Here is a 14,563-nt window from a genome sequence, read left to right on the forward strand (position 1 = left end):
CCCGAGTTACGATGAGCTGTCATCATTGGAAGAGGACATCGAGGTGGTGGCAGGGGACAGCCCAAGTGACGAGGAGCTGTCTTCAGTAGAAGAGGCCCTTGAGGTCATTCCAGGTGACAGCACATGTGAAGAGGAGATGTCTCCACTGCAGAAGGCCATCATGGCCATTGCAGGACACAGCCCAAGAGTTGAGGAGCTGTCGGAAGTGGAAGAGGACATCAGAGTCACTTCAGCGGACAGCACGAGGGAAGAGGAGCTGTCTCCAGTGGCAGAGGCCATCATGGTCATAGCAAGGGGCAGCCCAAGAGTTGAGCAGCTGTCCGAAGTGGAAGAAGCCATCGAGGCCGATGCAGAGGACAGCTCCAGTGATTGGGAGCTGTCGGAACTGGGACAGGCCATCAAGCTCTTCCCAGCGTTAAACAGCATTGACAAGGAGCTGTCCCCAAGGGAAGATGACAATCAGCTCTCCCCAGGGGACAGCAAAGATGACAAGGAGCTGTCCCCAGATGAAGAGAAGCAGGAGGAAGCACCATCCCAAGGGGAGAGCGTCAGTGTCCAAGAGCTGTCCCAAGGGGAAAACAGTGAGGATCAGGAGCTTTCCCCAGAAGACATCAGAGATGATGCAGAGCTGGAGTCTGGGGAAGGCTGCGATGTTGAAGAGATGTCCCCTTGTGATGAAGACGACCACAAACAGCTTTCCCATTGGGAGGATGAGGATGAAGAGCTCTCCCATTGGGAAGAACATGAGGCTGAAGAGCTCTCCCAGTGGGAAGAGGATGAAAATGAAGAGCTCTCCCTCTGGGAAAACGATGAGAATGAAGAGCTGACAAGGATTGGCCTTCTCGGTGGCATGGAGAGCGATTCCAGCTCCTCACCTGAACTGCCAGATCTGCAGCAAGTGTCAAGGCACCAGAAGGTGCAGGCATGGCTGGAAGCTCATTTCCCCCACCATTACGGTGTGGAGGAGGAGGAGGAGGAGGAGAACAGAGCCCTCAGACACCAAAGACTGTCCCAAGTGAAATGCTGCCAGGACAAGGTGGGGAACCAATGGCAGAAGCTGTTGGCTGCCATGTCATCCCTTGTGTCCAAGGACAAGGTGCTTTCCAAAGGGAAGCACCGTGGAGCTGAAGAGGTGTCCCAAGGGGAAGTCGCTATCCAGGATAACATCTGGCATAAACCCTTGGGTTTGGTGGATGACGAGGACCCCCTGGAGGGACCCAGCTGTCGCAGGCGTGTGGGCGCAGAGGTGAGAGCAGAGTCAGTCTGTGCCCTGACCCGCTCCTCTCCTGCCCTGTGGAGTCCTGCGGGCACCGAGCTGGCAGCTGTGACCCCAACCAGCGCTGCTGAGGAGGAGCAGCCCCCTGAGCCTCTGACTCTGGTGGGCAAAAAGGCAGCAGCTCCCTCTGTCCTCAGTGAGGAGAGGACGTCACCAGGGACACCGAGCCCGCTGCCGGCCCTGTTCAATACTCCGGCCAGCAGCCAGGCTCAGCTGTACATGGGCAGCGTGACCAGCGGGACCCTGAGCAGGGCTGTGCTGGAGCTCCAGGCCCTGAGGCAGCGTCAGGAGGCACGGGGGGCCCTGGGGCAATGGATTGCTGCAGAAAGGGAAGCAGCAGTCCGAGGCCAGCGGGAAGGGAGCCCGTTGCCTGCCCCGCACAGCCCCCCCAGCCCCCGGCCTGCCCAGCTGGGAGCCCAGGCCCTCCGCGGGCAGCCGGCTGCCCCCAGGAAACGTCCCTCCCGCTTCAGGCGGGCGCTGCGGGCGCTGCGGGGGCTGTTCCGGTGTCCCTGCCTGAGGCCACGGCCCGAGGAGTGACAGTCAGGGCACCCAGAGCAGGGATTGCTCCCAGAGCCTCCCTCCCTGCAGGACCGCGGCTCACACGGCGCTGCCAAAACTCCTGGGAGTTGGGACACAGACAGGAAGAGGAAGATGAAGATAAAGACAATGAAGAAGAGGAGGAAGATGCTGAAGAAAGCAAAGAAGATGAAGAAGACAATGAATACTCAAAAGATGACCACAACGAAGTTGAGGATGATGGATATGAGGAAGACAAGGAGAAAGACAAAGACAACAATGATGAAAACAAAGAGAAAATAATGGCAAAGACAAAGAAGAAAATGATGACGAAGATGAAGGAGACGAAGAAGAAGAGAAAGAAGAGGAAGAAGAAGCAGAAGAAGACAAAGATTTCTTTAAAAATCCGTCGAAGAATAGTAATAAGAATAAGAAGTTTAAAACTGCTTAGAAGTAGAAGAAGAGGAATAAGAATAAGAATAGGAGTAAGACTTCAAGATATAGAAGTAGAAGAGCAATAGGAATACAATAGGATTTTACAGTAGGAATTTGAACTTAAATACGCATAGGAGAAGAAGAAGAAGAAGAAGAAGACTTCGAATTTTAAGTTGCATTGAAGAAAAGAAGAAGGAGTACATTAGTAATTAAGAATCCATAAATGAAGACCAGATCTAATGAATAAACAAAATTTCCAAAATATTTGTATTTACTACATCTTGTACATTTCCCTTACAGTCTATGATATAAAAACATGAATAAAGAAACTACTGTAATTAAATAAAATACAATAAATAAATAAATAAAATAGATCACTTTCTCTGGAAATAATTTGCATGTCTCTGCCTCTTTTTGGATGTCTTTTTCTGGTACTGCAGTGTCATCCAGAGGTGTTTCTGGGTGTGGTTTTCACTGGGTGTCCCAATATCCCAGATGACCTTTCCTGGAACTTCTGCTTTGTGCAGTCGCTGCAACTTCTGTGATCCAGAACTTGCAAAAAATGCTCACTGCAGTTCCCTTTATCGCTTTCTCCATGTATTCCAGCCAATTTTACCGAGCATCCGCACTTTTAAAACCCATTCTTTTCTTTTGCCAGTGAGTCTTTAATCTCTATCCAGCGCCTTCATGTGAACTGAAACTTTCTATTCTCTCTCTGATTTCTAACCCCCAGGACCCCAATCCCACTGTCCCATGTCCCCTCTGTGTCCCCCAGCCCCACTCCCCACTGCTCACTCAGTTGCTGTCACACCTCACACACCAAATGGGGTCCCCCATCAGATGACATCCCTGTGGGCACCCCGAGCCTGGGGATGATCTCCTTGGGGAGTGCCTGGGGGACTTCCCCGGCCTTGGTGGTGCTGCAGGAGAAGTTCTGCACCCAAAAAAGGGATCCACCAACACCAGGAGATACCTGAGCCCTTGTTGGTGTGGTGGCTCAGAAAATCCATTTTCCAGGAATCCCCGGCAGGGTTTCCTCTTTCAGTGATCCCTGGAGCTGATGGGTTGGAATTCAAAGGGTTCTGTTTCCAACACCTGGGGCATTGTTCTGTACCAGAGCTGACAATTCTGTCCTGCAGACACTGAGTATCTGAGGCCGCAGACCAGTCCCCATCCCATCGATTCCCCAGAGGTGTGCTGGGGCTTTTCTCCTTTACAAATGGCAGCATCACTTGGGGTGGGCCTGACCTGGTTATTGGGAGATAACATCCACCCACCCACCCTCTTTATTGTGGGCTTTTAGATAAGCAGCCAATTTTCAATCTGCCCAACTCCATCCATACCTCACCTCTAATAAGAGAGAGAATAGAAAGATTCTGATCCCCTAAAGATGTTGAGTAGGGCTTAAAGGTTGACTTGCAAAAAAAAAGAAAACCCAAAGGATGTAAAAGTGTGGACACAGCAAGGCAAAGGTGGGTGGAGCCCGTGGAGAAAGAGATAAAGGGAACTCCAGTGAGGATTTTATCTCAAGCCCTGGACCACAGAAGGCGCAGCGCCTGCCCAAAGCGAAAGCTATAGGTGATGCCATCTGGCATATTGGGGCACTCAGTGAAAACCATGCTCTGAAACTCCATTTTTATGACTCTCCAGCACAATAAAAATTATTTGTTGACAGTGGCAGAGCCACGCAAATTATCTAAGGGAAAAATGCTGGATTTGTATTAGTTAAGAAGCCCTTTTTAATGAATATGTATAAAAAGCATTAATAAATTCCATGTGGCAAAGTCCCCCTGAGCTGCAGGGCCACGAGAGATTCGCTGTGAGTCTGAGATGATAAAGAATTATGGCTTTGTGATCCCTCCAGTTCTGTCCGGGAGTTCACTCTGGCCCATTTTGGTATAAGGAGCTGAGGGGCTTCAGGGGATGCTGTGGGTGGACATGGGAGTATGGGGTTGGGATTGCGCTCCTGGAGGAACATGAGGGGAGTGACAGGATTGGGACTGGGGACATGGGGTGCCTTGAGGGGAAGTGAGGGGGGACACAGGATGGTGGGAGTGGGATTGGGGTCACCAGGGGGGCTGGGAGACAATGGGGGGTAGAGGGTTGTGCCCGGATTTGGGTAGAGCTCCAGGGTTGACACTGAAGAAGTTGGGGACTGGGAGTGGGATTGGGGTCTGAGGACATGCCGAGGGGAACACTGGGGGTCTCAGGGAGTGACCTCAGGGTTTGGGTTTTGGGGGGGGCTGAAGGGGCTTGTAATAATGGGAGTAGGATTTGGCTTCTGAGGGGGCCAGGAGGACATGGGACTGTGGGATTGGGGTCCCTGTGGGGCTGGGGGGCGTTGGGAAGGCATATTAACTCCGGGATTGGGGATGAGGGAGCCCAGACATGTCCAGGGGTCTCCTGGCCAGGAGTGCCTCCTTTCCCTCTGGGCTGACCCCACTCTCCTCCCCAGTCCTCAAGTCACGTCAGTGTCCCTCTGTGTCCCTCAGTGTTTCCTCAGTGTGTCCCCTCTGTGTTCCCCAGTGTCCCACATTTCTCCTGGTGGCCTCTGTCCTCCATGGCCCCCCTGGCTCACACCCTGGCACTGCTGGCAATGGCCGTGGCCACTGCAGCCATCAAGGTGGTGCCCCTGGACATGACCCAGGAATCCTTCAATGACCAGTACTGTGGCTGTGGCCCTGCCATGATTGCGGCATTGCTGGCCCTCAACCGTTCTGGGTTCCAGCAGCATCCTCTCTTTGCCCAGGTCTGGCCTGAGGCTGTGGCTGAGTCACAGAGCTGGGCGCCCCTGAGTCCCCTCTGTCCCCAGCCCAGGCCACTGCCATCATGGCCTTCCCGATGGATGACATCTTGGACGAATTCAACGCAGCTGTGCGCGTGGCCGGGCACTCAGCCCAGGAATACCGAGACAACTTCCACTACAAAACGTTTCATTTCCTGCTGACCGATGCCCTGGTCACATTGAGGGATGCTCTGAAAGGGCAGTGTCAGGACTTTCTCCAGAAGGTTTGTAGGGTCCAGTTCAAGGCAGAACGTGACACAACATTCCGGTTTGGTGAATTCGCATCGAAGTTGCTCAGTGGAATAACTAGGGATTGCTCCATGAAGGAGACATTGTTCCAGGTGTACACCCGCCAGGGTGTGGAAATAGACTTTTTCTCTGACAATTCGCAAAACTGGGGGGTGCTGGTCCCACCATTTGAGACCTTTGAGGTCACCCAAGTCACTGAGTCCGGGGACAAGGCAGTGATCCAGCTCCACTCCACCGGGACCTCCAGCAAATACAACTGCGAGTGGCTGAAAGGTGACACCACAGGGGACAGACTGGGGGGAAGTGACACCCACTGTCACCATGGGTACACCTATGACAGGACACAGGGGACACAATGACACTCACTGGGGATGGGGGACAGAGACGGGGACACGCACTCTGGGTGGGGGGACAAAGACACCCCATGCTGGGTATGGGGACACCCGTTGTGGGCACAGGGACAGGAACACACCTGACAGGGCACAGGGATGGGGAGCCCCACATCTTGGAGGGGACAGGGACAGCCCATGCCAGGACTGGGACAGAGGAGCCCCTGTTCCAGCCCTGTCCCTCCCTGCCAAAGGCAGTGCTGGGGTGTCATGCTCTATGTGCTGGACGTGGGTGGGCTGGGACCCTCCACGGCACTCCCTGGAACCCTGTCACCCCCTGTCATCCCCTGTCACCCCCTGTCATCCCCTGTCACCCCCTGTCACCCCCTGTCACCCCCATGGCACCACCTGATTCCCCCTGATGCCCCCGATCCATCACCCCTAAGCCAACCATGACCCCCTGACCTCCCTGGCCTCTGTATCCTCCCCATGCCCCCTCCCCCAAACACTGTCACCTGTCACCTCATGGCCCCCATCACTCCTGACATCCCTCACTCCCCATTATGGCTGTCCCTGACTCCCCTCTTTGTCCCACAGGTGGGACTGTCTCCAAGGCCCCATTCCACCTTGGAGGACTCCTCCTGGCCACCACAGCCCTGGCAGTGGTCTCCGGGATCCTCTGAACCATGAGGCACAGTCACTGAGGTCACTGTGCTCACTGTGGCCACCACAGCCACCATGGTCACTACAACCACCAAGGCCACTGTGACCACCATCATCACCAAGACTCCCTGAGCCACGAGGCCACCACAGCCACTGTGACCACTGTGGCCACCAGGACCATTGTGCAAAGTCATTCTATTAAATGATTCTGTCTAAACAATTCCATTAAAGAATTCTGTCAAAACCAGCAAAAAGAGACAATTCTTTAGCAGGGCTCAAGGTCACTCCCCAGATGAACACTCGTGGGAACGTCTCTTTCTCTCAACCCCACAGAGGATCCTTGGGAACCTCACACACATTTCATTCCAAGCAGGAATATGGGAGAGGAATCATTTGGGGTTGGTGATTTGGGCTGGGTTTAGCCCAGTTTAGCACCAGTGCCATCCTTGGGCTGGGGGGGACCTGCTGGAGCAGCTCTGGAAGCTTTACCCCAAATGCTGAAGGTGCTGGGTAGAGCTTAGAGACTTATCAGCAAAAACGATAAAAGGATATAAAAGTATTTACGCAGGAGAATAAACACGGCTCAAACTGTGAGATAGAGATAAAGGGAACTATTGTGTGGTTTTTGGACACGTTCTCTAACAAAAGGAGCAGCGCCTGCCAAAAGTGGAAGTTTGAGGCGAGGCCATCTGAGATATTGGGGCAGTCAATGAAAATGACCCCCAGATCCATTTTTAGAAATCTTCAGGACAATAGAGGGATTTCCAGAGAGAGATGGAGCCATGCAAATGATTTCCAGGAAAGCTCCTGTTTGTGTTTTAGACAGGAGGCTGACCTTCATGAATATTTATGATTCTGATGGATAAATTCCACGGCAAAGATCCCCCCTGAGCTGCAGGACCAGGAGAGATCCGCGGTGAGTCCAAGCTGATCAAGAATTCCGGCTTTGTGATCCCTCCAGTTCTGTCTGGGAGTTTACTCTGGCCCATTTCGGTATCAAGGGCTGGGGGGACACTGGGGACACTTGAGGGGGGACAGGGGACTGAGGGATTTGGGTCTGGAGGGCACTGGGAGAGTCACTGGACTGGGACTGGGGTCATGGGGTGGTCTGGGGGCAGCGATGGGGGGCACAGGGCTGTGGGAGGGGCAGTGGGTACTGGGGGACACTGAGGGACACTGGGGGGCACATGGGATGGGATCGGGCTCCTGGGGGGCCACTGGGGATCTCATGGGTCTGGGAGAGAGACTGGGATATGGGAGGGGGACAATGGGGACACTGAGGACCCCAATTCTTGGGTCAGGCTCCTGGGGCCACGGGGTGACTGGAAAGGGTACAAGGGACTGGGAGAGGGATTGGGGTAATCGAGGCACTGGGAAACACCTGGAGGGTTGGACACAAAACTCTGGGAGTGGGATTGGGGTGCTGGGGACACTGCAGTTGCTTGGGGTGGGGGTCAGGAAGTGGCACCAGGATTCGAGTCAGGCTCCTGCGGGAGTGCTGAGACGACCCTGTGAGGAGGGATACAGGACTGAGGGAGTGGGATTGGGGATCTGGGAGCCTGGGAGGCACTGGGGGGGGGGCTCCTGGATTGACCCCAGGATTTGAGATCAGGTCCCAGACATGTCCAGGGGTCTCCTGGCCGGGGCTGCCGCCCTCCCAGCCTGACCCCAGTCTCCTGCCCCAGCCCCTCACCAAGGAAGCCTCTCCATGTCCCCCCATGTCCCTCAGTGTCCCCTGGTGTCCCCCAGAGTCTTCCCTGTGTCACGCAGTGTCCCCTCTGTGTCCCCTCTGTGTCCCTCAGTGACCCACACTGGTCCCGTGGCCTCTCCTCTCCATGGCTCCCCTGGCTCACACCCTGGCACTGCTGGCAATGGCCGTGGCCACTGTGGCCATCGAGGTGGTGCCCCTGGACTTGGCCAAGAGCTCCTTCGATGACCAGTACCTGAAATGCAGTGTTACCATCAAGTCCCAAGAACTCCAGGACTCTGACTTCCTCAAGAATGAGAAGTTTAAATATGGCTGGAAAATCGCCAGGGAGAGGTGGAAGGAGCGAGGATCTGTGTCATACCCACTTACCCCAGACCAGGCCATCGCCCTCCTGGCCTACACCATGAGGGAGACTGACTTATACCGCAGGTTCAACGAGGCCGTGCGAACAGCTGGAAAATCCAGCTGGGAATACTGGAATGAATTCCACTTCAAATCCCTGCATTTGCTGCTGACCCAGGCCCTCCAGAAGCTGAGACGCCCAAACGATTGTAAGAACGTGTTCCGGGGAGTGAGGAATTACCATTTTGATGCGAAGCAGGGTTATGAAGTCTGCTTTGGGCAATTCACGTCAACATCGCTGAACGAAAACGTGGCCCAGGATTTTGGGCAGGCCACAATGTTCAAGGTGCGCACGTGCCACGGCGTGGACATCCAGAGATTCTCCATGTATCCAAAGGAGGAGGAGGTGCTGATCCCACCCTTCGAGATCTTCAAGGTCATTGGTGTCAGTAAGAGCTGGAACACGATGCACATTGAGCTTCAGTCCACAGGGAACTCCAGCAACTACGACTGCGAGTGGCTGAAAGGTGACATCATGGGGACAACCTGGGGGTATTGGGGACACTCAGGGAGGGTTGGGGATGAGGAAACACAGTGCTGGGAACACCTATGGCCCAGAGGAAACAGGGACACCCACGGTGGGTGGGAGACAGGGACATCCAGTGCCGAGGACACCTATTGGGGTTGGGGGGACAAGGCCACCCATGGCTGGGCACAGGGGACAGGGAACTTGTTATGGCCCTCTCTGAACCCCACACTCTCAGGGCCCCCCCTTTCACCCATGGCCCTCCAGATGCCTCCTGACCCCATCTTCCCATGGTCTCCCTGACCCCACTCTTTGTGTCCCCAGGTGGGAGCCTCTCCAGGAACTCCCCCCACCTTGAGGGATTTCTCCTGGCCACCGTGGCCATGGCAGTGGCCACCAGAACCCTCTGAGCCACGAGGTCACCAAGGTCACTGTTGCCCAGGAGGCCACTGTGGCCACCATGACCGCGAAGACAACAAGGATCTGCAGCGAATTGAGGCCACCAAGGCTACCAACATCACTATGGTCATTTTGGCCACAGTGGTCACTGTGACCACTTTGGCCCCTGTGACCACTCTGGGCATCGGAAACACCATGGTCACCATGGCCATTGTGGCCACAGGGACCCATGAGGACACCGTGGTCACTGTAACAAGGGGACCATCCTGGAGAGGCCCCTCTGAGAGCTGCCCTCAAAGTCTCCCTGTGGCTGTCCCTGATGGAAAGGGATCGCCCACCCACAGGACACCAAAATGTGAAACAAGACAAAAAGGCCTGGATCCTGAGCAACTTCCTCGCCAACACAAACTCAGGAGCTCTGGCGGGTCCAAGCGGCCCAGAAGGTGTCTTGTGGGGTCGACAGCACTGAGTCAGACCTGCATCCCCTCGGAGGGTGTCAGCTCTCCTGTCGGCAAGAAGCTGAATAAAACTGAACTCCTGCTTCACAGCTCTGCCCAGTGCACTGTCCAGCTCTTCGCTCCTCATGGCCAGAAGGACATGGAGATCCTGCAGCAGGTCCAGCAGAGGCCGTGAGGATGAGGAAGGCACTGGAGCAGCTCTCTCAGCAGGGAAGGCTGCAGGAGCTGGGGCTGTTCAACCACTAGAGGAGACAGAGCTGACACAGGGGACCCCATCTCTGTGTATACGATGCCTTAGGATTTGGCTTTTATATTTTCAGATCCTGCACTTTAGTGTGGATTTAGAACTCCACAGCCTGTCAGCTGCTGTTCTCTTGTTTTATCCAGACAAACCAGTTCTTCTCTAGGCTGAAACTCAGGGACAAGTTACTGTCTTGGGCCCCGAAAAGTTTAAGCAAAAGAGAATCAGGCGGTTAGCAAACTGTGGAAATATCACTCCATTTCCTGAAGCTGTAACTGGAGGATTAGCCCCTGATATGTTAACAGACCAAACTGATAACTGTCTGAAAAACTGCTGACCACTGTCTATCTTGGGTGTAGCCTCTTGGGGGCTTCTTCCTGCCCCAGCTGTGTCTACTGAAGGCTTTGAATAAATCCTCACTTTTATTTTCGTCATCATGTCTGGGCTCTGTTCCAGGCAGCCACTCCAAGGCAGCCTATAAATACATTAGCATACTGCACATTCCCTGGGCCTCAGCCAATGGGGAAAGAAAGAGGCTAATGTGTGGCCGAGGGTTTGAGATTAAAGGAGGCTGCGTCCTCTGAAACCTCGAGAGAGAAACCCCACAGTAGTCTGACTCTGGAGCCTCTGTCCCTGTATTTGAATAAAATTTCAAAGCTCTTTTGTGGACACTTGGCTCTCCTGGGTAGAGCTGAAAGCCTGACTTCAAGAAAGAAAGGGATGTGAAAGTATTTCCACAGGATAATAAATGTGTCTCAAACCAGTGGAGAAGGAGTTAAAGAAAACTCTTAACAAGTTCTCTAAGACAGAAGGAGCAGCTCCTGTGTCAACTGGAAAGAAAAAAGGTTATGTGACATACTGAGTCATTCTGTGAAAATGCTTACTCACATCCCTTTTTAGTAACTGTCCAGGGCAGTTTCCAGATGGACATTCCTGGCAAGAAACAGGGCCGTGTGAATGTTAAGAGTCAGCACAACTTGGTTTTTAGTTAAACTGTTCCCTGTAAACGGGGGTTCATTTTCTGTGGAAAGTGCAGAGACCAATCAGAGGCCGATTTTTAAATACCCACACCTCATATAACCACGGAGGAAGCTGTATGTGCCTTTGTGAATAAACGTATAAGGCTGAGATCAGGCTGAGAACTTGCTTTTTGCTCCGTCCTCAGAAGAGGTAAGGTGGCAGCCCAGCTTCTGCTGGGGTCAGGCAGGGCTGGCCAGACCCAACCCGGCCAAGCCTTTCTCTGTGACTCTGAGGAAGAGGAGGGGAGGAGAATATGTTCTGTCCCAGCCCAGGTGGGGTTTCCAGAGGCTGTTAAAACATCATCAAAGCATCCCATCCTGGGAGTGGGATTGGCGTTTAGGAGGGGGACACTGGGAGACCCCAGGCCTGGGGTCAGGGTGCTGGAGGCAGGGGGTCACTGGGAGGGGTGCAAGGGACTGGGAGAGGGATTGGGGTAATAGAGGCACTGGGAAACACAGGGAGGGGGGGGGAAACAGAACTCTAGGAGTGGGCTTGGGGTGCTGGGGGACACTGGGATTGCTTGGGGGGGGTCGTCAGGGAATGATGCCAGGATTTGAGTCAGGGTCCTGCAGGGGGCTGAGATGACACGATGGGAGGGATACAGGACTGATGGAGTGGGATTGGGGATCTGGGGGCATGGATGACTTTGGGGGACTCTAGGAGTGATCCCAGGATGTGACATCATGTCCCAGGACATGTCCAGGGGTCTCCTGGTCAGTGCCCCCCCACCTCCTTGGAGTGACCCCACTGTCCCTCCCCAGCCCATTATCTAGAAAGCCTCCCCATGTCCCCCCATGTCCCTCAGTGTCCCCTGTGTCACATCAGTGTCCCCTGTGTCCCATCAGTGTTCCTTCAGTGTCCACTGGTGCTCCCCAGTGTCTTCCCTGTGTCACACAGTGTGTCCTCTGTGTCCCCTGTGTCCCCCAGTGTCCCACACTGGTCCCGTGGCCTCTCTTCTCCATGGCCCCCCTGGCTCACACCCTGGCACTGCTGGCAATGGCTGTGGCCGCTGTGGCCACTGTGGCCATCGAGGTGGTGCCCTTGGACATGGCCAAGAACTCCTTCGATGACCAGTACCTGGAATGTAGCCATAACTTTTCTGAGAATTTGCTAGAACTCCAGGTCTCTGACTTCTGCAAGAATTATGAGTTTGCCAGGAACTGGGCAAAGGCTGTGGCCCAATGGCTGAACCAGGGGTCCATTTCATACCCGCTTACCCCAGACCAGGCCGTTGCTGTCTTGGCCTACACCATGAACACGATGAAGCTGTACAAGCAGTTCAACGACGCCGTGCGTGAAGCTGGAAGTTCCAGCGCGGAATACCGGAACAAATTCCACTTCAAATCACTGCATTTCCTGCTGACCAGTGCAGTCCAGACACTGGGACACCTGAATCCTTGTAAGGTTGTGTTCCGGGGGGTGAGCAGGTACCAGTTCAAGGTGGAAAACTACGAAGTCCGCTTTGGTCAATTCATGTTGGCGTCGCGGAGGGAAACAGCAGCCCAGGGTTATGGGCAGGATACGATGTTCAAGGTGACCACGTGCCATGGCGTGGACATCCAGAGATTCTCCATGTATCCAAAGGAGGAGGAGGTGCTGATCCCACCCTTCGAGACCTTTGAGGTCACCGGTGTCAGTAAGGAAGGGAACACGACACACATTGAGCTTCAGTCCACCGGGAACTTCAGCAAGTACGACTGCGAGTGGCTGAAAGGTGACACCATGGGGACAAGCTGGGGGGATTTGGGACACTCAGTGAGCTTTGGGGATGAGGAAACACAGTGCTGGGGACAACCATGGCCCAGAGGGGACATGTAAACCTGTGGCCAGGAGAGAGGTCACCCAGTGCTGGGGACAAGGAGAGGGACAGCCATTGGTGGGCACAGAGAATGCGGGTACCCAGTGCCAGGTGAAGGGGCAGGGACATCCAGAGCTGGGGATATCCACTGGGCTTGGAGGGACAAGGCCACTAATGGTTGGGCACAGGGGACAGGGACCTCATTGTGGCCCGCTCTGACCCCCACACCCTCAGGGCCTACCCGTCACTCCTGTCCCTCTCCTCATGGCCCTCCTGATCCTATCCTGACCCTGTCCTCCCATGTCCCCCTGACCCCACTCTTTGTGTCCCCAGGTGGGAGCCTCTCCAGGAACTCCCCCCACCTTGAGGGATTTCTCCTGGCCACCGTGGCCATGGCAGTGGTCACTGGAACCGTCTGAGCCATGAGGCCCCCAATGTCACTGTGGCCCAGGAGGCCACTGTGGCCACCATGACCACAAATGCCACCAGGGCTTGCAGAGAAATGAGGCCACCAAGACTACTGAGGCCTCTGTGGACACTGTGGTGACTTTGGCCCCTGTGACCGCTCTGGGCATCAGAAGCACCATGGTCACCATGGCCATTGTGGCCACTGTGACCCATGAGGACACTGTGGTCACTGTAACAAGGGGACCATCCTGGGGAGGCCCCTTTGAGAGCTGCCCTCAAAGTCTCCCCGTGGCTGTCCCTGATGGAAAGGGATCGCCCACCCACAGGACACCAAAATGTGAAACAAGACAAAAAGGCCTGGATCCTGAGCAACTTCCTCGCCAACACAAACTCAGGAGCTCTGGCGTGTCCAAGCTGTCCAGAAGGTGTCTTGTGGGGTTGTCAGCACTGAATCAGTCCTGCATCCCCTCGGAGGGTGTCGGCTCTCCTGTTGGCAAGAAGCTGAATAAAACTGAACTCCTGCTTCACAGCTCTGCCCAGTGCCATGTCCAGCTCTGCCCAGTGCCGTGTCCAGCTCTGTGCTCCTCAGAACAGGAGGGACATGGAGATCCTGCAGCAGGTCCAGCAGAGGCTGTGAGGATGATGAAGGCACTGGAGCATCTCTCTCACCAGACAAGGCTGCAGGAGCTGGGGCTGTTCAACCTCAAGAGGAGACAGAGGTGACACAGGGGACCTCATCCCTGTGTATATGATGCCTTAGAATTTGGCTTTTATATTTTCAGATCCTGCACTTTAGTGTGGATTTAGAACTCCACAGCCTGTCAGCTCACTGTCTCTGGCACTGAAAAGTATAAATAAAAGTGAGTTGGGGTATTAGCAAACTGGAGTAATATGACTTTATTACCTGAAGCTGTAAATGGAGGATTAACGCCTGATGGTACAGGTAAACAGACAAAACCGATAACTGTATGAAAATCTCCTGGCCGTTGTCCATCTTGGATGTAGCATCTCAGAGGCTTCTTCCTGCCCCAGGTGTGTCTACTGAAGGCTTTGAATAAATCCCTGCTTTCATTCTCATAATCGTGTCTGGGCTCTGTTCCAGGCAGCCACTCCAAGGCATCCTGTAAATATACAAATACACTGCACCTTCCCTGTGCCTCAGCCAATGGGGAAAGGAAGAGGGCAATGTGTAGCCGAGAGATTGGGATATAAGGAGACTGCATCCTTCGAAACCTCGAGAGAGAAACTCCACAGGGATCTAGAAACTCTGTCCCTGTATTTGAATCAAGTTTCAAGGCTGTTTAGTGGACACTTGGCTCTCCAGAGTGGCTTTTCACTACACACTGAGGGTGCTGGGTGGGGCTTTAAGACTGGCCAACAAAAATGAGAAAGGATGTAAAAACATTTTCA

General features: G+C 54.2%; 6 protein-coding genes across 6 annotated transcripts in view; 4 read left to right on the forward strand and 2 right to left on the reverse strand.

Moving 5' to 3' along the window:
- LOC136372600 (NAD(P)(+)--arginine ADP-ribosyltransferase 2-like) overlaps positions 1 to 14,563 on the reverse strand; it is a 188,934-nt gene that overhangs the window by 142,790 nt on the left and 31,581 nt on the right. The window lies entirely within an intron of this gene.
- Positions 1 to 14,563, reverse strand: part of LOC136372775 (NAD(P)(+)--arginine ADP-ribosyltransferase 2-like) — a 104,370-nt gene that overhangs the window by 73,210 nt on the left and 16,597 nt on the right. The window lies entirely within an intron of this gene.
- Positions 4,090 to 6,320, forward strand: LOC136372663 (erythroblast NAD(P)(+)--arginine ADP-ribosyltransferase-like). Its single transcript, XM_066337393.1, is given in 4 exon segments — positions 4,090 to 4,123; positions 4,754 to 5,007; positions 5,010 to 5,534; positions 6,188 to 6,320. Coding segments are annotated over 3 exon segments (831 nt in total). The 5' UTR covers positions 4,090 to 4,123; positions 4,754 to 4,787; the 3' UTR covers positions 6,274 to 6,320.
- The window catches only part of LOC136372724 (NAD(P)(+)--arginine ADP-ribosyltransferase 2-like), a 29,739-nt gene continuing 22,308 nt past the window's right edge, over positions 7,133 to 14,563 (forward strand). Inside the window, exon 1 of the mRNA XM_066337467.1 lies at positions 7,133 to 7,246. The gene's annotated coding sequence lies outside the window, so the exon portion shown is untranslated. The remainder of the gene's footprint in view (positions 7,247 to 14,563) is intronic.
- On the forward strand, positions 8,061 to 9,455 carry LOC136375321 (erythroblast NAD(P)(+)--arginine ADP-ribosyltransferase-like). Its single transcript, XM_066340770.1, has 2 exons — positions 8,061 to 8,830; positions 9,154 to 9,455. Exons 1-2 carry the CDS (start codon positions 8,089 to 8,091, stop codon positions 9,237 to 9,239), a joined length of 828 nt encoding a protein of 275 aa, XP_066196867.1. The 5' UTR covers positions 8,061 to 8,088; the 3' UTR covers positions 9,240 to 9,455.
- On the forward strand, positions 11,711 to 13,938 carry LOC136375329 (NAD(P)(+)--arginine ADP-ribosyltransferase 2-like). The gene is made up of 2 exons (XM_066340783.1): positions 11,711 to 12,661; positions 13,079 to 13,938. Exons 1-2 carry the CDS (start codon positions 11,908 to 11,910, stop codon positions 13,162 to 13,164), a joined length of 840 nt encoding a protein of 279 aa, XP_066196880.1. The 5' UTR covers positions 11,711 to 11,907; the 3' UTR covers positions 13,165 to 13,938.

The sequence above is a fragment of the Sylvia atricapilla genome, chromosome 1, assembly GCF_009819655.1.
Source record: "Sylvia atricapilla isolate bSylAtr1 chromosome 1, bSylAtr1.pri, whole genome shotgun sequence".
Taxonomy (NCBI): domain Eukaryota; kingdom Metazoa; phylum Chordata; class Aves; order Passeriformes; family Sylviidae; genus Sylvia; species Sylvia atricapilla.

Coding starts and splice junctions, on each gene's coding strand:
- LOC136375321 (XM_066340770.1), top strand. CDS start 8,089: ATGGCTCCCCTGGCTCACACCCTGGCACTGCTGGCAATGGCCGTGGCC. Junction 8,831..9,153: donor CGACTGCGAGTGGCTGAAAG/GTGACATCATGG, acceptor TTGTGTCCCCAG/GTGGGAGCCTCTCCAGGAAC.
- LOC136375329 (XM_066340783.1), top strand. CDS start 11,908: ATGGCCCCCCTGGCTCACACCCTGGCACTGCTGGCAATGGCTGTGGCC. Junction 12,662..13,078: donor CGACTGCGAGTGGCTGAAAG/GTGACACCATGG, acceptor TTGTGTCCCCAG/GTGGGAGCCTCTCCAGGAAC.